General features: G+C 35.6%; 2 protein-coding genes and 2 long non-coding RNA genes across 5 annotated transcripts in view; 2 read left to right on the forward strand and 2 right to left on the reverse strand.

The window, feature by feature from the left end:
- On the reverse strand, nt 3,722–5,007 carry LOC104702267. Its single transcript, XR_753962.2, has 5 exons — nt 4,786–5,007; nt 4,487–4,531; nt 4,214–4,340; nt 4,004–4,118; nt 3,722–3,911 (listed from the first exon to the last, which is right to left on the reverse strand). It is a non-coding gene; the product is annotated as an uncharacterized LOC104702267 (long non-coding RNA).
- Nucleotides 8,938–9,899, reverse strand: LOC104702268. Of its 2 annotated transcripts, none has more exons than XR_753964.1 (3): nt 9,795–9,899; nt 9,526–9,641; nt 8,938–9,142 (listed from the first exon to the last, which is right to left on the reverse strand). It is a non-coding gene; the product is annotated as an uncharacterized LOC104702268 (long non-coding RNA). The 2 variants fall into 2 exon arrangements; XR_753963.1 differs by having other exon boundaries at nt 9,764–9,899.
- LOC104702270 (isoflavone reductase homolog P3-like) lies at nt 17,774–19,204 on the forward strand. The gene is made up of 5 exons (XM_010418103.1): nt 17,774–18,006; nt 18,080–18,214; nt 18,359–18,644; nt 18,741–18,944; nt 19,047–19,204. The coding sequence occupies exons 1-5, from the start codon at nt 17,821–17,823 to the stop codon at nt 19,202–19,204; spliced, it is 969 nt and encodes a 322-aa protein (XP_010416405.1). The 5' UTR covers nt 17,774–17,820.
- The window catches only part of LOC104702269 (isoflavone reductase homolog P3-like), a 2,250-nt gene continuing 934 nt past the window's right edge, over nt 21,034–22,349 (forward strand). The window contains exons 1-3 of the mRNA XM_010418100.2: nt 21,034–21,293; nt 21,372–21,506; nt 21,877–22,162. Coding sequence (XP_010416402.1) covers nt 21,108–21,293; nt 21,372–21,506; nt 21,877–22,162 — 607 coding nt within the window. The 5' untranslated portion in view covers nt 21,034–21,107. The remainder of the gene's footprint in view (nt 21,294–21,371; nt 21,507–21,876; nt 22,163–22,349) is intronic.

Genomic DNA, 22,349 nt, shown 5'->3' on the forward strand with positions numbered 1-22,349 from the left:
GGAACGAATTGCATTCTACTATGGAGCGAGTGAAGCAGTAGCGGGTAAACCAAAGAGAGGGGCCAGTCAATGTAAGCAGAGGTGAAAAAAAATAAATGAGACTGTTAATAAGTTTGTAGGATGCTACAACCAAGCTTCGAGTCGGAGAACCAGTGGCCAGTCAGAAGATGATGTTCTCCAAATGGCAAACGAGTTGTACGTCAACGATCAGAAAGTGAAGTTCTCCCTAGAGCATGCTTGGAGGGAGCTTCGCCATGAGCAGAAGTGGTGTTCTTCTAATGCTTTGAGAGGACCTGAAAACTCCAAAAGAACAAAGCTTGATCTCATTGATAACACTCTAATTTACATGTTTTAGGCATCCTTTTTTGTCCATATTCTGCATTGTATTTACCCTAACCTTAGCATTTTTAGGTCATTTACTGTAGGAATCCACATTTAGGCCAATTAGGGTGTTGCATTCTTGCATTTGCACATTTTGGATGAAAACAGGTACTTTAGAGCCTAAAATGGGGAGAAACAGGGTCAAACCCGAGCATGTACCGGAAGGAGCCATGGAGCAGGAAGAACAGTTCGAACACCAACCCGATCGAAGAGGATCCAAGGGCAGGAAGAACAACCCGAAGACCTATCCGAGGAGTAACCCGACCACATCCTTGAGCACCGCCTCGAGCAGGACTGGGCAGCTTCGTGTAGACCTTCGAGTTGTTCTTACTTTTCTTCTTTACCCGATCACTTCACCCGATCATGTATTCGAATGCTTGCATCGAGTACTTAGGTCGTGTGGTTCTTGTTTATTTACTTTCTTTTATTTATTTTAGGATCGTTAGATTAAACCCATTTATTGCTTGGCTTGACTTGCATAGTTCTGATCATATCTCATTTGCTAGCATAACAACCATTTGGATTGATAACCCTTTGTACTACAACTGCATATGGAATTGATACCCTGGGTGAAAATCATATTATCACTCGTCTTAAGGAAGAAGCTAATCAACGCCCTAAGGTGTTAAGACATCCAAAAGGAAAGCAACGAAATCTGGTCGTGGTACAGAAACGGAGGTTAATTCTCTACAAAAGTTAGAGAAGGCGTGAAAGATTAGGGAAAAAGAAATAGCTGCGAGAGAAAGAATTTCCAAGCAACAACTTCTAGAGAGTCTAGTCGGCAGAACTGATCTGTCCGAGCCTGAAATCAACCTCAGAAAGAAGCTAATTGATGAGATGTTAGGATAGTTGGTTATTAATTTCTCAAATCCACTGTTTCATGTTTAGTTCAAGTTTTTAATTAGTGGTTGTGTTTAGCTAAGGTTTGTGTTTTGTGTTTAGTTAAAGTTTGTGTTTTTTGTATGTATCGTTTTAATCAATGTTTAAAGTCTGTTTAGTGAATGTTTGTGTTTAGTTGATGAATCGACTTAATCAATGATATATCATGCTTTAAAAGTTGTTGAGTTTGTGTCAATGGACAAGCACATTTGTAGTGAATTGTATTCTGTCGAAAACCACAGCCAGACCATGAAGTCAAAAACAGGACATGATAGGTTCTGTTTATTTGTATTGTGTGGCTCTGCTTATTGAGGACTCTCTTTTTATGTTTCGCAGGTAACCCGAAGACAAATGGTTCTGTTCTTATAACTACAGCTAAGTGGTTCTGCTCTTGTTTTCTTTTCTTGAGTTTTGTTTGTTGATAGGTTCTTATCTCATGACTCATGTGTTGTTTGCTTATCCTTGGCAGGTTTACATTCCAATCATACCCGTGAACCTTGTGATCTCATGTCGGCACAAGAGAATGAAAGTCTCTGGTATGTGGTTTTGCTCTACCCGTGAACCTTCTGATCTCACGTCGGCACAAGAGACTAAAAGTCTCTGGTCTGTCGTACATGTCATCCCGTGAGAACTCGTTTGTGTTTGTGTCTGTCGTACATGTCCCGTGAACACGTTTGTGTTTTTCTTTCCCCACTTGTTGTTCAATAAACTTGTATATATAGCAAACGACGCAAAGGGAAGATATTTGCCCAATTGTGAGTGCTCTTTTTCTCGTTTGTGTTTTTCTTTCCCCAATCGGCTACTCTTGAATGTAAAAACCTGCTTTATTCTCAAGTTTCAAATATTTTCTCATCCCAACTCTCTCTTAAAAAATTTCTCATTTCTTATTATCATTAAAAACTATTCTGCTCCCAATTAAGTTGCAAACAATCTCTCTTCCAAATTCTTTCTCATACAGCTACAATCTTTTTTATCATCAAACAGCTACATTATTTTTTTCATCAATTAATTTTTTTTAAGACATGTCATCACCAGATTTAGATGATGAGTTTGATGAATTTTTTGATGAACACTTTGATAATCTATTTCAAGATTGCCTAGATGATTATGGCAATGATCAACAACCAACTACTTCAAGGTGGCCAAGAGCTTTTATTGATAGAGGACGCGAGGAAGGGCATATTCGTTTATGGAATGATTATTTCAGCAAAAATGCTACTTACTCTCAAGCTAGTTTCCGTCGTCGTTTTCGAATGAAAAAGTCATTGTTCATGCATATTGTTGATGCACTATCCAATGAAGTACCATATTTCCAACAAAGAAGAGATGCTACGAGTATAGCTGTCAAATGGGCGGTCCGTCCGTGGGCGAGCCCATGTCCACTTCGTTATGGGCGGTCATGGTCACGCCCAAAATTAAGATGGTCTTAAATGGACAAAAGACCATTGGGCTTGTGGACCATTTGAACATAACCATTTGGACATTGGGCGGACCAATTTTTTTTAAAATCTAGGTTTTCCAATTTGGGGAAAATGTTAATTTCTTCTTCTCTTCTCCGTATCACTCCTCCTTTGAAAGTTTGAGTCACTATCTTCAATTCTTCATCTGAATTCCTTGATCCGAATCAAAAGCAGGTAACGATTTAGTGGGCTTTCTTATTTTTTTTGTGATTTCGCCTTCATCTCTTTCTCCTTCATCTCTTTCGTTGAGTTATGTTAGCATTTGTTATGATTCAGTAAGAGTATATGTGTGTCGATTTATTATGTGATTAGTCATTAGTAGTCATTAGTCAATACTAGGAATTGATTTATCTTAGAATTCATAACAGTTTGTGATTGGAGAAGGAAGCGGAGGTAAGAGCAGAGCTGCTGCAGAGCGTTGGTAAGGGGTTTTCTGTCTTTTTCTCTCTCTAAAGGCTAATGCTTTGTTATGATTCAGTAAGAGGGGGTATTCAACTTGTTTTTTTAAGGATTTTAAAGTATTGTTAAAATCCTTTGTTATCCAATTAAGGAATTTTAAAAATCTTATGAAATCCTATGTTATTCAACTAAGATTTATATAAAATCATTTAAAATAATTCAGAATCTCTTGTTATTCAATCAAGAGTTTATAAAACCAACTTTAAATCTCTTGTTATTCAAAATATCACAACTTTTTTTAGATTGCTACTTTGAATGATTCTAGGAGACATTTTTCTTCTTTTTAGTTGAAAAATAATCTTCTCAAAATCATACCCTTTAACATAGAATTTTGAAGGATTTCGTCTAACCCAAAACCATAGAGCCAGAATAGGTCACTTCTTTTTATAAACTTCTTCATATTTGTCCCGATTGCCATACAACTACGAGGATTCAAAAACTCTTGCTTCTCTCCTGAAAGGTATCAACGAAGGTGAACCTTCAATTTAACTAATTCGGAAATTTGGGAAAGTGAAAGATAACAATATGAATACATACGTACCCACACAGAGGTTAATTAAAGGACTATCAGGCATTAGTTTATATGCTTCAAGGTATTCTCTTGCAGCATCTTGATGTCGGCTTGTCACGGTGAAGTGATGACCAGCAATTAGAATGGGTGGTACGCAATCTCTATACTTACTCCTTAGATGATGCATGAACTTAGCTTCAGTTGATGCTCTTTTCCCTAATCTGCACATAATAACCATAATATGATATTAATTTGGTAAAGTCGTAAACAAAACATGCTTACAATACTCTCCAAGTGAAATGCCGCTCTCTACCTTGAAATGACTCTGTAATAGCAGTTCCAGGCATTCAAACGATACAGATGTTGTTGGATGACATGTCTTACACAGTCAAACCACTGCTTTGGATCCATTGTATCACATGATATTTCTGTAAATATTATAAGAAGAAAGGGAGTTAAACACAGGTAATAAACTCAGCTGTAAGATCTACAAGACATGATTTATCAAGGTTGTGTTAGGTACTAGCTCCAAGTGACTGAAGTTCCTTTTTTATCTCAACAGGCAGCATTTTAGCATCCAATCTCCGAGCAAGATTAACTATCTCCAAAGCTTCCCAATATCTTTGCAGGGATGCCAACGCTTTGCACAACTACAAAACAGATAACTTTAGGAGTCATGAAAAACATAAAGCAATATGGTATCAAGGAAGCTATACGGTCATAAGCAAGAAAAAAAGTATGTAAAAGCAACGATATTCAATATACTAGATAATGGTAAAAGATAACAGTTAATTACATCCACGAAAAGATGGTGATACTCTTCATCTTTGATAGCTTCTTCCTGAGTACAAAAGTCAAAGGATAAGCCCAGTCAATATAAAAAGGGAAAAGCATTTTTATGTTTCAAACAAAGAGGTCAGAAACGGCAATAATGTTTCAAACAAAGAGGTCAGAGAAAATTCACATAAAAACTGTCAAAGTGTTGTTTAATGAAGTAATGTACCATGAGGACCAAATCTTAGGTAAAATATGCACTCGCTTAGACAATGCAGGCAGAAAATCCCCAGAAAAGAGACTACAATTTTCTCTACTGACCTGGTTTTTCCGGAGGAGAAAGCACTAATACAGCTTCATTTCGTTTGCCATCTTCTAGGAGGAGTGAAGCCAGAGTTATGCGAACATCAACCGTATCACTGAGTTCATTCAAAGCTGAGGAATATTTCAGTTGGCAGCAAATCAATTAGAAACAAATGAGAAATTCTCCGGTAACGCTGCTGATCACAAGTTTTTTTGATCGATAGGTGTTTTGATCGATAGTTTTAACGAGCACGAAGCACCTGTTCGTGGTGTTCATTTTCACACTTGTCAGCCTTTATTCGTCTCCGGAGGTATACATATATATGCTTTCTTCTGTTCATCTAGAATTTAACATAAAGTTTCTTCCTTGTTATTGACGTTAAAAAAAAGTCTCATCATTGGGAATCTTAATGCTTGTCTAGTATCTTAATATTGTAAAAGGAAGAAGCTTTGCAATTTTGGTTTGGTTGATATTGTAAAAGGAAGAGGCTTTGCATTCTTCTTCATTACATTACTGATTACAGTGATCTTAATGCTTGTCTAATATCTTAATCTTGTAGGGGATGATTACAAGATTAAAGTTTGGAACTACAAAACACAGAGGTGTCTTTTCACTCTTCTTGGCCATCTTGATCATATCCGCACGGTTCAGTTCCATCATGATCATATCCGCACGGTTCTTCTTCTTCGTTTCCAATGTCGAGAGGACAAGGTCGTTTAGTACAGGTTGTTTAGCACAGTTCGCTGATGCTCAGTCCAATCAAGATTCTCTTTTCTCCTTTCACTCTTGCCTTTAACATCGCTGGCTATGCACCTCGTGGCTTTGGCATCTCTGAATTCGTCTCAAAACTTTCATATCTCTCTGTTTTTGTGAGTTGTTTTCTCTGTTCTTAGCTGTTGTAAAGAAAAAAACCATCACCCTCTCTATTCTCTCTCTTTTCAGCCATAGAAACCATCATCATAATCAGTAAACTCTCTCTCTTTTCCCCCTCTAATTTGAAAAATCTCTCATGTACTGCAATTTGCAGTCTGTGCAAAATACGTTTGCTTTTGTTATGGTCTAGATAGACAGTTCTTCAGAAATAAGCGATTAATAAAAATCTATAGCAATATATTTTAAAATCAAACAAAGTTTCCTAATAAAATCTCATAGAATCTGATAGAATCACATTTCATTCTCTAAAACAAAAACAAAAATAAATCTAAAACACAAACAAATCTCCTAAACATCTCCTAAATCTTACAAAATTCTAAAATCTTCCAAAATCCTTAAAAAAATAAGTTGAATACCCCCCTCTAAGAATATATTTGTGTTTAGAACTTTGGAATGTTGTTTTCTGGTGTCGTGTGTGTCTGCATTTGTTTGAAAAGCTACAGCTAATTTTGAAGGCTTTATTTTTATTTGCCCATTTGCATTATTGAATCAGAGGTTAGGTTAATCATTTCGTCTAATCTGGTTACTTGATGTGGCTTTAGCTATATAGATAGACTAGACTAGAGTTATAAAATCTACTGTTGAACAAATTGGAGAAATGTTAGTGTAGTTTAAGTCTTTGCTCGTGAGTAGAGACTCTCAATAGAGAAGTTGTGTTCTCGATTATGTTGAACAAATTTAGGTTGGTGTTGTGTTTTATGTTACTTAAACACATATGTATGTTTACTTATTTAAACAACATGTAACGAGTCTCTTATAATAACGAGTGTTATTTGAATCTTATGTGATGATGTGAATCTTAAGTGAAGAGTTTCTTATGATATTCCTTATGTTTCAGATTGATTCAAACAAGTACAAGAGCTGAAGAGCATCTCGTCTGGTACAAGAGCTGAAAGAGCAAGGAGTCAAGGGATTTTCCGTTGATTTTGAATTTTAATTTTAATGTATGATTTTATAAGAAAAACAACAAAAAGATCAGATTTTATAAAAGAAACAACAAAATAAAATTCAGATTTTATACAAGAAATAAAACATAGATTTTATAAATGAATAACAACAAAAATAAAATTCAGATTTTATAAAATAAAATTCAGATTTTATAAAATAAAATTCAGATTTTATAAAATAAAATAACAAAAATAAAGCTCAGATTTTATAAATGAAAAATAACATAAATAAAAATGGGTTGTCCATGGTCATGACCAATTGGACATGGTCTTAATGTGCATGGACATTTTTAGGACCATTGTCCATTTGGGCCTGTCCAACTTCGCCCATACAACAAAATGTCCAACCGGTCTCGCCCAAATGGTCCATGGACGGACCATTTGACACCTCTAGCTACGGGAAGGTTGGGTCTGTCTGGATTACAAAAGTGTACATCAGCCATTCGTATTTTGGCATATGGATGTGCAGCTGATGCGGTTGATGAATACCTCTGCCTCGCAGATAACACAACAATGCTATGCTTGGAAAATTTTGTGGAGGGAATTATATATTTATTTCAAGATACGTACCTAAGAAGACCTACATCAGAGGATCTCCAACGATTACTCAATCAAGGAGAGGCCCGCGGATTTCCCCGGATGATCGGAAGCATTGATTGTATGCATTGGGAATGGAAGACTTGTCCAACAGCTTGGAAAGGACAGTATTCTCGTGGATCTGGAAAACTTACAATCGTTTTAGAGGCTGTGGCGTCGCAAGATCTCTGGATTTGACATGCATTTTTTGGCCCTCCAGGTACTTTAAATGATATCAATATTCTTGACCGTTCACCAGTTTTTGATGACATCTTAGAAGGTCGAGCTCTGAGAGTATATTACTTTGTCAATGGACGACATTACAATATGGCTTACTACCTCACTAATGGTATATATCCGAAATGGGCAACATTCATCCAATCAATTTCACTTCCACAAGACCCGAAAGCATCATTATTTGCTCACTGTCAAGAAGCTGTCCGAAAAGATCTCGAACGTGCTTTTGGAGTCTTGCAAGCTCGTTTTGCAATTGTTAAAAATTCTGCACTTTTTTCTGGATAAGGTAAAAATAGGAAAGATAATGCGAGCATTTATCATATTGCACAATATGATAGTAGAAGATGAACGAGATGGATACATTTTGTACAATGTAGCAGAATTCCATCAAGGAGAAGGAAGCGGGACTTCACATGTCGATTTAACATATTCTACAGATAGGATTAACAATCTCGGCAATGTGATGGGCGCTTGGAATCAACTTCGTGATACAACGCAACATAGACGACTTAAAGCTGATTTGGTTGAACATATCTGGCAAAAATTTGGCACAACTCAATATTAGACCGATGCTAATTATGTTATTCATAATGCTTTCATATGTTTCTATCATTCTATTTTATTTTATTTTTGTATTCATTTTAAGTTTGTGGTTTTTTTAGCATTATAATATATGTTTTACAGTTTTTTTAATGTAATATATTTGTTTTTTAATAAATGCATTCTACTACTAGTTTTATTTTCCTAATATTGCATACATTATATAACCAACATTTATAACATTATAAAATAAAATTTAAACACTTTTTTAATTAAAAAAATTAGACATCCAAGGATGACTAATGGGAGGACAAAATTTAAAAACAAGGATGTGAAGAGATTTGTATTATTTTTAATATTATTAAAAAATAGAGACACTCAATTGAGGATGTGCAATGGCCATGCTTTTAGAAGAAACTCCAATCTACGGGGAAAAAAAACTCCAATAATAGTGTTAATAGTTTTTCTTTGAAAATTAGTTTGACCTCTCAAAAACTAATATTTTAGCCACATTCAAACCTCAATTTATTTTCTTAAAAAAACAAAAATAAAATATTGTGCTTGAAAAATGATGGGAACTTATCACCTCATTGAATTATTATTTTTGATTTGGGCAAATACTCGTGTTGAGCTAATCGTATTGTAATCATCAATTTAAAAAAATTAGGATAGTACCTGCGCTATGCCGCATGATTATTTTTTTTTTTATGGTTAATTTTATATGGTGTTTATTTTGAAATAAAATAAAAATCAGATTGCATTGGTTAGATTGCATTTACCTTATCAAACAATTAAAACTTATCTTAGAGTTCAATTTGAAAATTTTCTCAAGCACACAAAGGAGTACCACCCTTACATTCCTCTACCCAATTATAATCAAATTAACTCTTTATATTCCTCTACCGAATTATATAATATATATAATAAAACGTAACTCTATACAAAAGGTTGAATCTGGAGCACACAATTGAGATTTTCTAACATAAAGTATCACTATGAGACAAGATAAATTGAATATTCTAGTCCAAGGGAAGTTGAGACAAGGTGTGTTGGACAAGTACATGAGTAGAGCCCGAGGGAAGTTGTCAGTGCCGAAGACAGTGCTCTATAAAATTACGGCTTAAGATGGAGAAAGATGGACCTGCCGAAAAGAAACGATTGCATTTAGTATAATCCTCAGACCATTCTTTTCACCTATGTTAGTGATAACTAACAACACTACTGATAAGCAACACGTTCTGTAGCCTATATTCTTCCACGCAAGTTTATAGTAATAGAGAGGTTTCACCTACACATATCAACTATTTTTAGCATCTTTTATCACGTATTTTACCTACAGAATTATGAAAACGAATTACTACCTACAGAACAGCATGAATAGGGAAAAAAGTATCCAGAACATCATGCTTGCATAACACACACAATATGCTAACAAAAACAAGATGATAGCTCCACAGAGAAGAGCAGAAAACATAAGTTAGAGAACATATGACATGTAACAGAGCTTGGGAAAGATTAAGATACATGAGAATAACTTAAAAGCCTTAGGCAACTCCCGTTTCTGTGAAGCAAAAAACATATTGGTTTTCTCCATACGATAGAGCCCTGGATCAACAATAACTGGCTTCAACCGCCTTGACCTACGGGAAACCAATACAAAATGCTCAAAAACCGATATGGTATATGCTTAATCATCTTGTTTAATGCTCAAAACCGATATGTTTTATGCTAAAAACAGCATTCTTAATCATTCAGGATATACCAATATTCAATTCCCGGAGAGGAGTTAATACCTCCTTCTCAAAATAAGCTAGCTCACTTTAATCATCCAGCACATTCTCCAAAATATGCTTTACCGGATCAAAATCCTACATGAGAAAAACAAAACCAGAATGCCAGCTCTAGGCTTTAGTGATGAAACAAAAGCTCCATATATCACAAACATCAAAATAAAGCAGACACATCACACACAGAAACAAACCTATTAATAAAACCCTTACTCAAGCTTTATAACTTGCTGAGGAAGAGGTATATTCCTATTAATTAAGCTAAGCTCAGTAGCAGTATAAGATATACTCAATCCCTGATCAGAAGGAAGTCCAGCTAAAGGACGAGCAATCGCAGCAGCAACTGCAACACTTGCAAGAATCTACAAAAATATGGATTTCAATTCTCTCAAAAACAAACTCCATTAATGTTATGAACTGGAGATTACCTCAAGATGATCAGAAAAAGAAGCAGAAGGTAAGAGACCAAGCGACATAACAGATTTAACAGAGCTGAAGAATTTTTCACCATCCTTAGACAAATCCATTCCATAACTGCCTTGGGATAATAAGAAAGGGAGAAAGAAGAGAACCCTAGAGCTGTCGAATCCAACACCATAACCAAGTACGTTTAGATTTCATTGGAGAGAAATGGATTACCCAAAACTGAATGGGAAGAGATTAGGCTGCCTCTCTCAATCGCATCTAAAAGGCGACGAAGAAATCAAGCATCGGGTAATTAAACGCTATCATTTTCTTTTTTTCTTTGTCCACATAAGATAAATCAGCTGACGTGTATTAATGTTATAATTTGATAGGTTATAGATTTTTACTGAGGTGTCAACACCACTTTCAAAGTTGAGGCTGATGCACTGGAAAAAAATATCTTCTACTTTTATTATATTGATTGACTAGATAAGGTAGACAATTGTGAGTTAATTAGTTTTAGTTTTTAAGTTTTTATTATTGGTTGGTAACCGATTCGATTAACATGGGCTCTAGTTTAGTGGGAATTGCTCAATCAATTTCTAATAAATAAAAAAAATCAAATATATTAAAACAGCAGAAGAGAGAATGTAGAAGCTTTCTGAAATTCCTTGAGAAACGGTTTCTATATTATCTGTCCGTTTATTGGTTTAATTTTAATAAAAAAATAAAATATTATTGTATAATTAAAATATTTTTATTTTTATTTTTTTTAAATCATTCCCTTTTCCACCGTTGGACAAGGCCTTAGTCGTTGTCTCTTAGGTTTGTTTTTATACTGCAGACAGTTTATGTTTCTAGCGTGCAGACAGTTTATGTTTCTAGCGAGTAGCTAGGAAACAACATTTTGTTTGTAGTAAGTACGTAGAAACATACATTGTAGGAGAAGAGGAAACTAAATACCTCTATAAATAAGTTTCACATCTTTTTCGTGTGACTATGGGAGAAGATATCAAATGAGAAAATTATGTTGTAATATTAATTGGATTCTTGATAAAAATTATTTCGATGTTGATAGATTTTTAATTGGACCATTTAGGGATATTTCTCTTTCAAAAATGATATTTCGTATTTGTTCAATATATTTTTATTTCATAGTGTTTTTTTTTTCTTCTTTTGTGAGTGCTCGTAAAAATATCACTCTGATTTGACAATCTCAGTAAAATCGCCAAGCTTTGTTCTGAAATGGTACTTGTTTGGGCAAAAATAATCGATTCGTTTAGAGTCTACGAAAACAATAAATAGTTGTTGAATAGTCGTTTCTATTGATCAAAGTATCGAGCTCAAATACAAGAATTTAAGGCACAACGAGTCAATTTAGAAACCCTAGCAATGCTTTGGAATTGAGTCGTGTGGCTGTATTTTGGGTCTCTTGTTTTGCTCTCCCTTTCGCCTCCTATTGTGTCGATATCGCTCCCTTTTTATAGAGAAGTCTCTTTACCCTAATCTTCATGGGATTTGGGTTTGAGTAACCGCCACTAGATGAGATAAGGTCGTTTCGAATATTCTCTACACGAGATTGAGTCAAATATTTTATTGATAACGTCGTAGCAAATCAGAGTCGGTCACAAAGTCCAATTATAGTCCGTTTTGACTCGTTGTTTGTCGTTACAGCCCATATTGGCTCGTTAATTGTTGTGTCGGCCCGTATCGGCTTGACGGTTGTCATTACGGCTCGTATTGGCTCGATGTTTGCCGTTACGGCCCATATTGGCTTGATGCTGGTCGTTACGGCCCGCGTTGGCTTGATGGTTACCGTTACGGCCGATATTGACTCAATGTTTACCGTTACGGTCGGTATTAACTCAATGTTCTAGAGAATGCACAATTCTCTATTATTTATAGAATATATCACCATTATAATAGAATTTATCTATATAATTTATATGATTAAAATTATGCCCAACAGTTTGCCCCCCACTCTCTATTTTCTTTGTAAGAATTTAGAGATTAGTATAGACAAATGGTATCATTTTAATAAACTATAAATATAAAGCTAAATATTTGTATAAGTCATGACATACCTTTACGGTATCATTTTAATTCGCTGCCTTCCATTAACGATGTCGTGATCCACATCGTGATCTCGTAGTTTTGTAGTTTTGGGACGATGTTTACCCCATGGCAAGACCTGTGACAATGTTTGTCATCAACGGTTTATCAAATTGACTGTGCATTGGCTTTATATTGACAATTTTGTCATAGCCAATTTAAGGAATTGGTTCCACATTAACTCAACAATGACAATTTTGTCATAGCCAATTACATTGACTGAACAATGACAATTTTGTCATAGCCAATTTAGTTAATTTTCTTCCCATCGGCTCTAAAACGATATAGTTGTCGTAACCAATTTCTTGAATTGGCTACACATTGATTCCGCATTGGTTCTAAAACCAAAATGCTGCCATAACCAAATTCTGGAATTGGTTACACATTGGTTCTCTATTGGCTCCAATTTGTCGGTCTTGCCTCCGCCAATTTGGTGAATTGCCTTCACATCGGCTCTAAAACGATAAAGTTAACGTAACCAAAGTTACCTGAACTGGCCACAACTTGACTTTGCATTGGTTCCAATTCTTTGAATTAGATACACAATTGACTCAATGTTGGTCTAAGTCGATATTTGGCCATATCCACTTCATTGAATTGGCCTCACATTGATCCCGAATTGGCTCTAAAACGTCAATGTGGTCCTAGCCAGTTTCTTGAATTGGCTTTACATTGATTCCACATTGGTTTAGAAACGACAGTGCAACCATAACCAATTTCTTGAATTGGCTACACATTGATGCATCGGCTATAAATAGACAATATGGTTCCTAACCAAATTCTTGAATTGACTACACATTGACTATACATTGGTTTTCAATAGACAATGTGGTTCCTAACCATGCATTGGCTTTAAATAGACAATATGGTGTGTAACCAATTTCTTGAATTGGCTACACATTGACCCTACATTGTCTTTTAAATGACAATGTGGTTCCTAACCAATTTCTTGAATTGGCTTTATCTTGACTCTGCATTGGCTAAAAATGACAATGCGACCATGACCAATTTCTCGAATTGGCTTTATCTTGACTCTGCATTGGCTAAAACGACAATGTGGCCATGATCAATTTCTTGAATTGGCTATATCTTGACTCTGCATTGGCTAAAACTGACAATGCGGCCATAACCAATTTCCTGAATTGGCTATATCTTGACTCTGCATTGTCTAAAAATGACAATGCGGCCACGACCAATTTCTCGAATTGGCTACATACTTACTATGTATTGGTTTTAAATAGACAATGTGCCTTGAACCAATTACATGAATTAGCTGGACACTCACCATGTATTGGTTTTAAATAGACAATGTGGCTTTAACCAATTACATGAATTGGCTACACATCGACTCTACATCGGCTATTACATAACAATGTGGTACCTAACCAATTTCTTGACTTGGTTACACATTGAGTCTACATTGGGTTTTAAATGACAACTGGCCATAGCAATTTCAGGGGATGAATTATAATTTCTCTCCCATTGGCGATTTTGTCATAGCCAAATCATTTATGCTCGTGACATAATCCGGGTTCGTGACCCAATTAAAGCGTTTCGTAGCTCATTTATTGTTAGCAAGTGTTTTGCTGTCAAGTTTGCTAAACTTGGACCCGACCATCAGGTGGATTCCAGATTTATTACGTTCCTATAGCGACGTCTCGCTAATAGGCAGTTGTAGCGAATGTTTCGCATTTCAGGTGATTCCCTATTTTCTGCAGAGAGCCTATTGTTCACGTATTCGTGTATCAATGGCCTCACTACTATATGAACAACTTTAGGACCATGTCATGTGTTGTAAGTCATGTTTATCTTGTATCGTGACAAGCTTCACATCGAATTACATGATTTTATTGTCTTGCAACAAGATTTATTGCCCATGTTCATGACATGAGTTCTAAGTTTTAGTAGAGAACATCTTGAAGATTTGTGCATCAAGTGTCTCACCATAAGATTCTTGTAAACGAGTGTTTCGTTGTCAAGGTTTTGCATCCAGTGATTCGTCACATAATTTGCTCGCGCCTGCTTCCGCAACTGGTTAGCAGTGACTATCATATTGAAAAATTGCTTCCTCGATGGATAAGCATCCATAAACTTGTCAAGTTTGTCGATTATCTAGCATTAGTTCTCTAAGGTTAAGCATTTTTCTACTGATTTTGTCATCAGCACATGGCCACCAAGTTAACAAAGTATACTCTCATAATGGGTAATGAGTTACTAAAAACTTAGTTATTTTATTTAAAAAAATCTATCAATGTTAAAAGAAGTAAAACTAAAACTAAAAACGAAAATGAATAATAACTTATAAAACCTTTCAATAACCTGATACCACCATGCCTAACCAAATCGAGACGTCGTTGATGTCTTTGTCATTTTGACAATTTGCGCTCCTCACTTTCAGTTTTGTTTAAAGTTTGACAATGTTCCTCACCATTACTTATGATGCTAGTGTATTCGCTTCGATGTCTTTGGTAAGGTTTATCATCTCGTGTTGATCTTTCATTTCTCACTACGCGAGAGTCAAAATGTGACAAATGTCGATGTCGATACGATGTATTTTCTTCCCATTTTATTTGTGCCCATGTTCGCGAGAGCACATCTTCAATGGTTCTGCATTGATACTTGGTAAGTTCTTTGTACAAGTCACCATTATGAAGTCAACCTCTTTTGAATGTCGATATGGCAGTAGACATGTTGCAACTTGGTATTCACACCTTCTCCATGTTGAATCGTCCCGCGTAGGCACGTAATGACTCATCTCTCTTATGTCGCACCTCATACAGATCATCTGCTGTCTTTTCGAGGTTCCTGCTGCTTGCTAATTGTTCTACAAAAAGATCTGTCAATGATGCAAACGAATTTATTGAGCCGTTTGGCAAGTTGATAAACCACTGAAGCGCAGCCCCCGTAAGGCTTGAGCCAAATCCTTTGCACATGGTAGCTTCTTGATATTCTGTTTGGATGGTCGTCGTGAACATTCGTTGTTTGTATTACGCTTTGTGGTTATCCGGGTCGGATGTTCCATCAAACATCTTCATTGTTGGTAGCACAACTTTTCTTGGCATCTCAGTGAGTACGATTTCATCAGAGAATGGTGTGTCAGCATACGAGTGTAATTTGCTCTTCCGAATTGGCTGAGCTACACCTGGTAGTCGTTCAATCATAGCTTCCAACTCTCCAAATCGTTTGTTGAACATTGCTTCCAAGTGGGCGAATTTATCCATGCTCGATTCCTATCATGCGCGGTGTGTTAACAACTCCTTGTTGAGCCAAAATTTCTTCTCGAACTAGGCTTTCATGTGACTGCCTTGTATCAGGGTTTCCTCCGTCGTTCTCTTCCTGACGAGGAGTTTCCAGCCATTTGTCTTCCGTTGTGGGTGTTCGATTATTGGTTATAGGCGTTGAGTTAAGGTCTTGCATCTGATTCACTTGCACGCCGTGAAATCTAGTGCTTGCTTCGGTAAAAACTCTCCCTGTTGTCACCAGTGAGGCGTTCTCCTCCCGTAGCCTAGCGTTATCTGCCTCGATCTATATCAGCTTCTGCACTGCTTCGTTCAGCTTAGTAGTCAGGGCTTCAAGCTAAGCAGCGACATTCGCATCGATGTTAGCCGTATCACTTCTGTTTCTAGTCATCTCACATAGTTTACTCTATCCCCTCCTTCTAGCGCCAATTGTTTGGGCAAAAATAATCGATTCGTTTAGAGTCTACGGAAACAAGAAATAGTTGTTGAATAGTAGTTTTTATTGATCAAAGTATCGAGCTCAAATACAAGAGTTTAAGGCACAACGAGTCAATTTAGGAACCCTAGCAATGCTTTGGAACTGAGTCGTGTGGCTGTGTTTTGGGTCTCTTGTTTTGCTCTCCCTTTCGCCCCCTATTGTGTCGATATCGCTCTATTTTTATAGAGAAGTCTCTTTACCCTAATCTTCATGGGATTTGGGTTTGAGTAACCGCCTCTAGATGAGATAAGATCGTTTCGAATATTCTCTACACGAGATTGAGTCAAATATTTTCTTGATAACTTCGTAGCAAATCAGAGTCGGTCACAAAGTCCAATTACAGCCCGTATTGACACGTTGTTTGTCGTTACAGCCTGTATTGGCTCGTTAATTGTTGTGTCGGCCCGTATCGGCTTGACGGTTGCCATTACGGCCCGTATTGGCTCGATATTTTCCGTTACGGCCCATATTGGCTTGATGCTAGTCGTTACGGCCCGCGTTGGCTTGATGCTTACCGTTACGGCCGGTAATGACTCAATGTTTACCGTTACGGTCGGTATTAACTCAATGTTCTAGAGAATGCATAATTCTCTATTATTTATAGAATATATCACCATTATAATAGAATTTATCTATTATAATTTTTATGATTAAAATTATGCCCAACAATACCTCGTTTAATACTTTAATATATAACATATGATTTCATACACACGCTTTAGAAATAAGATATTAATCCATAGTTTTATGAAATGATATATTATTCAGACAAAAGAAAAAACTATGTACTATTCTTCCAAAAAAATAAATTGATGTATTTTAATTAGGCATGTCAATTAGGGCCAAAAATCGCGGGCTAGTCCGGCCGGTCCTGAAAAATACCGGACTCGGGCTTATATATATGTCCAGAAAAGATCGGGTCTTTTAGGCTCAGCCCATTTGGGCTACAAGGTTTTTCGAGCTTAGCCCGAGCCCGAAAAACCTTTTAACAAATATATTTGTACTTTTTATTAACACTTTTATTTGATTAAAGATTTATTGTAAATAAAATTTAAAACTCTAATCCTTGTTTTTATATTTACTTAATAACCTTGCTTAATACTTTTAAAATGTTTATCTATGATATTTTATATGAATTATATATTGTTTTATTTGGTTAAAGTATAAAATTTTATTTAGTTTTAAACTTTTTAAAAAAAATTAAGTTGGTTGTAGTGAATATAGATACGTTACTAAAATTTTGATTGAACCCAACAACAATTTGTTTTCCAATGTATCTTTAAATACTGATTTTTAAAACTTATAAGTTTGAATTATTGATCTATACGATAAGCCCGAAAAAAGTCCGAAAAATCCTATAGCTCTGTTAGAGGCTGGTTCGGACTTTGAAATATAGGTTCAGAAAGATTTCGAGCTGGACCGGGCCAGACTCGAACATATACAGGCTTTACCCTAATTTAAATTAAGAAATTTCCCAATTTTATTATCTCAACAACTCACATATTTTTCTGCATCTACGTAAATGTTTCAATGTCTTCGCCTCCAGGGACGCCGCCTTTAGTCTATATTGTGGATATGGTCGGTTCCAGAATTCGTATATAATTTGTATTTTAGGAGCATAAAATAACACGTTCAACATGTGGGATTGCTGAGTGAGGGTATTGTCGTAAATTAATCCACCAAATACAGTCTATAAAATAATGGCTCTGTGAGTCAACGCGCCTTCACTCAAATTCCACAGCACCGTTTTATTCAAGTAGTACCTACGCATTCATTTAGTCATTACCACGTTTGAAACATGGCTACGGATAAAAGCAAGATTCTGGTGATCGGAGGGACTGGTTACATGGGAGAATTCATCGTTGAAACTAGCGCTAAAACCGGTAACCCAACATTCACTCTTGTCCGAGAAGCCTCTCTCTCCGATCCCGTCAAGGGCAAAACCGTCCAGCGGTTCAAAGATCTCGGTGTCACAATACTACACGTACGTATGCATGAAAGTATCATTTTCTAAATAATTCATAACCATAAACCTTTATTATGTAAATTTTGGTCAGGGGGATTTGAATGATCATGAAAGCTTAGTGAAGGCCATCAAACAGGTCGATGTGGTGATATCAACCATCGGGCACAAGCAAGTCTTAGATCAAACCAAGATCATTTCCGCCATTAAAGAAGCCGGTAACGTCAAGGTCGGTATTTGATTCTAACCTCATTACATATAAATGGCAATCCGATTAGCATATGATACCTAATGAAAATGGTATAGTTCTGACTTATGAGAAAAATCCTATTGCACATTATAATTACTAGATTTATAATTGTTTGTTTTCCAGAGATTCTTGCCGGCTGAGTTTGGGGCAGACGTGGAGAGGACAAGGGCGGTTGAGCCAGCAAAATCATTTTTTGCAGGGAAGGTACAGATCAGGAAAGCCATAGAGGCTGAAGGAATACCATACACTTACGTTGTTAGCAATTGCTGTGCTGGTTTATACTTGCGTACGTTAGTTCAGTTCGAGTCTAGTCTCATTTCTCCTACTAGAGACAAAGTCATCATTTTTGGCGACGAAAATGTTCCTCCTAGAGACAAAGTCACCATTTTAGGCGATGGAAATGCCAAAGGTTGAGAATTTTCTAATGTAACGGAATGTATAATTTAGAAACAAGATCTTCATATAATTTTCTAATGTAACGGAATGTGTTGGGTTGTTTTTGCAGTTGCGATCAACAAAGAGGAAGATACTGCTGCTTACGCGATCAGGACAGTGGATGATCCAAGGACTCTGAACAAAACACTCTACATTAAGCCTCCAAAGAACACTTTATCAATGAATGAAATGGTAACCTTGTGGGAGAAAAAGATAGGCAAGTCTCTTGAGAAGACTCACGTATCAGAAGAACGAATCCTTCAAAGTATCCAAGGCTAGAAATTCTAATCCGAGCATGATTCACAAGGAGAGGTTTATATTTCTTTATCATCCGTTTTTTCCATTCCTCAATATCTTATTTTTGCGTAATGTCCAGTTCCCATCCATGTTTTTAAGTCGATAAACCACTCCATGTTTGTGAAGGGAGATCAGACCCGTTTCACTATAGAGACTTCGTTCGGTGTGGAAGCCTCTGAGCTTTACCCTGATGTCAAGTACACCACTGTCGATGAGTATCTCAATCAATTCACTTGAGAAGATTACGCAATGCAAGTAACCTAGTTGTAACAATAATTATGAATGATTCTTGTAGTTATATAATTTAAGAACGTGTGTGTGAGATTGAATTAAGCCAAATGTGAAGTTTTGTGAAATTAAGCTAACATTGCACTCTTGTGTCAATTACAACGTAAGGTATATCTTCAACTTCTTTGACCAGAAAAAAAAAAGGGGGTACATCTTCAACTTCAAGCTTGTTTGAAATCCACAAATACTTTCGAAACCCAATATATGATAGAAAAATCAGAGTTTCAGATTAAATCATTTCGATGTTGATAGATTCCCCTTTGTTCTATCTTAATTTATTTATCATAATGTNTTTTTTTTTTTTTTTTTTTTTTTTTTTTTTTTTTTTTTTTTTTTTTTGTGAATGCTCGTAAGAAGAAGATTCTCATTTGACAATCTTAACAACCACAATTACTATGGGGAAACTTCTCAAAACATAGGCCAATTTTTTTAAAAAGAAAAATCCATTAATTTTTTTCTGAATAATACTTTTGTTTATTAATCTAATTTTTTTTGTACCAAAAAGATGTAATTTTAAGTGATTTATGCAATTTTATTAGTTTTTAATGATAGATGGTAAATTTTAATTAAAACATTAAAACTCTATTGAGTTATAGAAAATTGTAAAGCACAAAATAATATATTTATCATTAAATTGTAATATGTTTTTTAATATGTATTAAAACTTTAGTAAATAGATTAATTAGGAACATAGATAATATATATTATTGATGAGAAGTCCAATATATATTATTAAAACTTTTTTTATGGTGTGACCAAAAACTTCAGGATACACAACTGGATACGAGAAGTCTAATATTGGAAGCAAAAATTTCAACACGCAACATTCCAATGGACAAAAAGAAACAATAATAAAGTAGCCTAGCAAAAGCTCTTTTTCATAATACTGCACATTATGTTTCTCATCACTTATGGAGGAATCACATTTCTTCATCATAAATGAAAGAAAGCTGTTAAAAAAAAAAAAAAAAAAACTTTTTTAAAAATCTAAAATACTCTTAACCTAACGCTAGTAAGATACGAAATATTAGAAGAAAAAAAATTACTTCAACATCTCACGTGGATTCAACTCGTTCCCTTCAAATCCATTGTCCCTCTGCTTTAAATTTTCAAAAAAAAAAATCGGAGTTTTTTTCATATTTTTTGGTGGTTTCAGCGGAGAAACTTAATAAGTTCATAATTTTTCAGTTAAGGCAGAATATATAATTTCACGTTTTTGGAAAATCATAATCCCGCTAAATTTGCAAAACATTAGCCTTCAAAACAACAAAAATACGAATTTCTCCATAATAATAAAATTGTGGAATTAAGTTTCTCGGTAAACAAATCAAAAAAGTTGGCAGATTACATTTTCCGTCTAACACTAAAAAATTTGTGAGATTATTTTTTTCTATAACATCCTAAATTTTAGGATTTTTTTGTTTTTGTCTAAAACCGCGCAAAACTACGGAAGTGCTTTTTTCTCACTATGTTCTTTTGTCCCGCTATGTTTATTTCCCATTATGTTTTTATTTCTCATTATGTGTTTCTGGTGAGATTGTGAGGAAGGGAGTCGTAGGATGTGGAAGAAATGGATGGGACTAATTAAGACTAACGTAAGATGTTGGGACAAAAAAAAGATATTATTTTTTATCAGACATAGGTTTAATTTAGGATTTTAAAGACATTCGTTTTTTTTTGTAAAGTCGTGAGTCGTAATCGAAAAACAAATGGTGCTGGGTGAGGGTATTGTCGTAGTCGACCCACTAAATAGTGTCCATAAATTGTTCTGACAATGCCTAGTCCTTCACTCAAATTCCACAGCATCATTATTCAAATAAGACGCACTCATTAGTCACTACCACGTTTGAACATGGCGACGGAGAAAAGCAAGATTCTGGTGATTGGAGGGACTGGTTACATGGGAGAATTCATCGTTGAAGCTAGCGCTAAAGCGGGTAACCCAACGTTTGCTCTTGTCCGAGAAGCATCTCTCTCCGATCCCGTTAAGAGAAAACCCGTCCAGTGTTTCAAAGATCTCGGTGTCACAATACGAAACGTATGCAGAAACTATCATTCTCTAACATGTATTACATACAAATACATAACCATAACCTTAGTTATCTAACTTGGTCAGGGAGATTTGAATGATCATGAAAGCTTAGTGAAGGCCATCAAACAGGTCGATGTGGTGATATCAACCATCGGGCACAAGCAAGTCTTAGATCAAACCAAGATCATTTCCGCCATTAAAGAAGCCGGTAACGTGAAGGTATTAATTTGTTCCAAATTTACATATAAATGGAAATCTGATTAGCATATATGATTTAATGAAAATAAACAGTTATGAGAAAAGTCATATAGCACATACTCACTCCGCTCATTCTAGAGCTTTGCACACAAATTAAAAAAATAGATCAATGTTCTATTATACCCTTGTTTGACTATTAGAATTCTAAAGAATTTATTTTATTATTTATTTAATAAGGGTTAAATGAGATAATTTTCTACTAAAAATGACACTAGAAAGCAAGAACCACAGCTAAACTGAAACAAAAAATTAGACCTAGAATGACAAGTATTTTAAAACGGAGGGAGTATTGCTTTAGTCTTCTACTAGATTTGTAATTGTTGTTTTCCAGAGATTCTTGCCGGCTGAGTTTGGGACAGACGTGGAGAGGACAAGTGCGGTTGAGCCGGCAAAATCATTTTTTGCAAGGAAGTTACAGATCAGGAAAGCCATAGAGGCTGAAGGAATACCATACACTTACGTTGTTAGCGATTGCTGTGCCGGTTTATACTTGCGTACGTTAGCTCAGTTCGAGCCTGGTCTCATTTCTCCTACTAGAGACAAAGTCATCATTTTTGGCGACGGAAATGTTCCTCCTAGGGACAAAGTTACTATTTTAGGCGATGGAAATGCCAAAGGTTGAGAATTTTATAATGTAACATAAAGTAGAATTTTTCAAAAAAAAAAAAAAAAAAAAAAAAAAAAAAATCGACGACAGGGACGCGATTGAGCTAGAATGATTCCATTATCTAAAAACCACTTAAACGTGAAATTTCTTGGCAAATAGAAATGCGCGTTTTCTTGAACGCGGATTCAAGAGCTATA

This window comes from Camelina sativa, chromosome 7, assembly GCF_000633955.1.
Source record: "Camelina sativa cultivar DH55 chromosome 7, Cs, whole genome shotgun sequence".
Taxonomy (NCBI): Eukaryota; Viridiplantae; Streptophyta; class Magnoliopsida; order Brassicales; family Brassicaceae; genus Camelina; species Camelina sativa.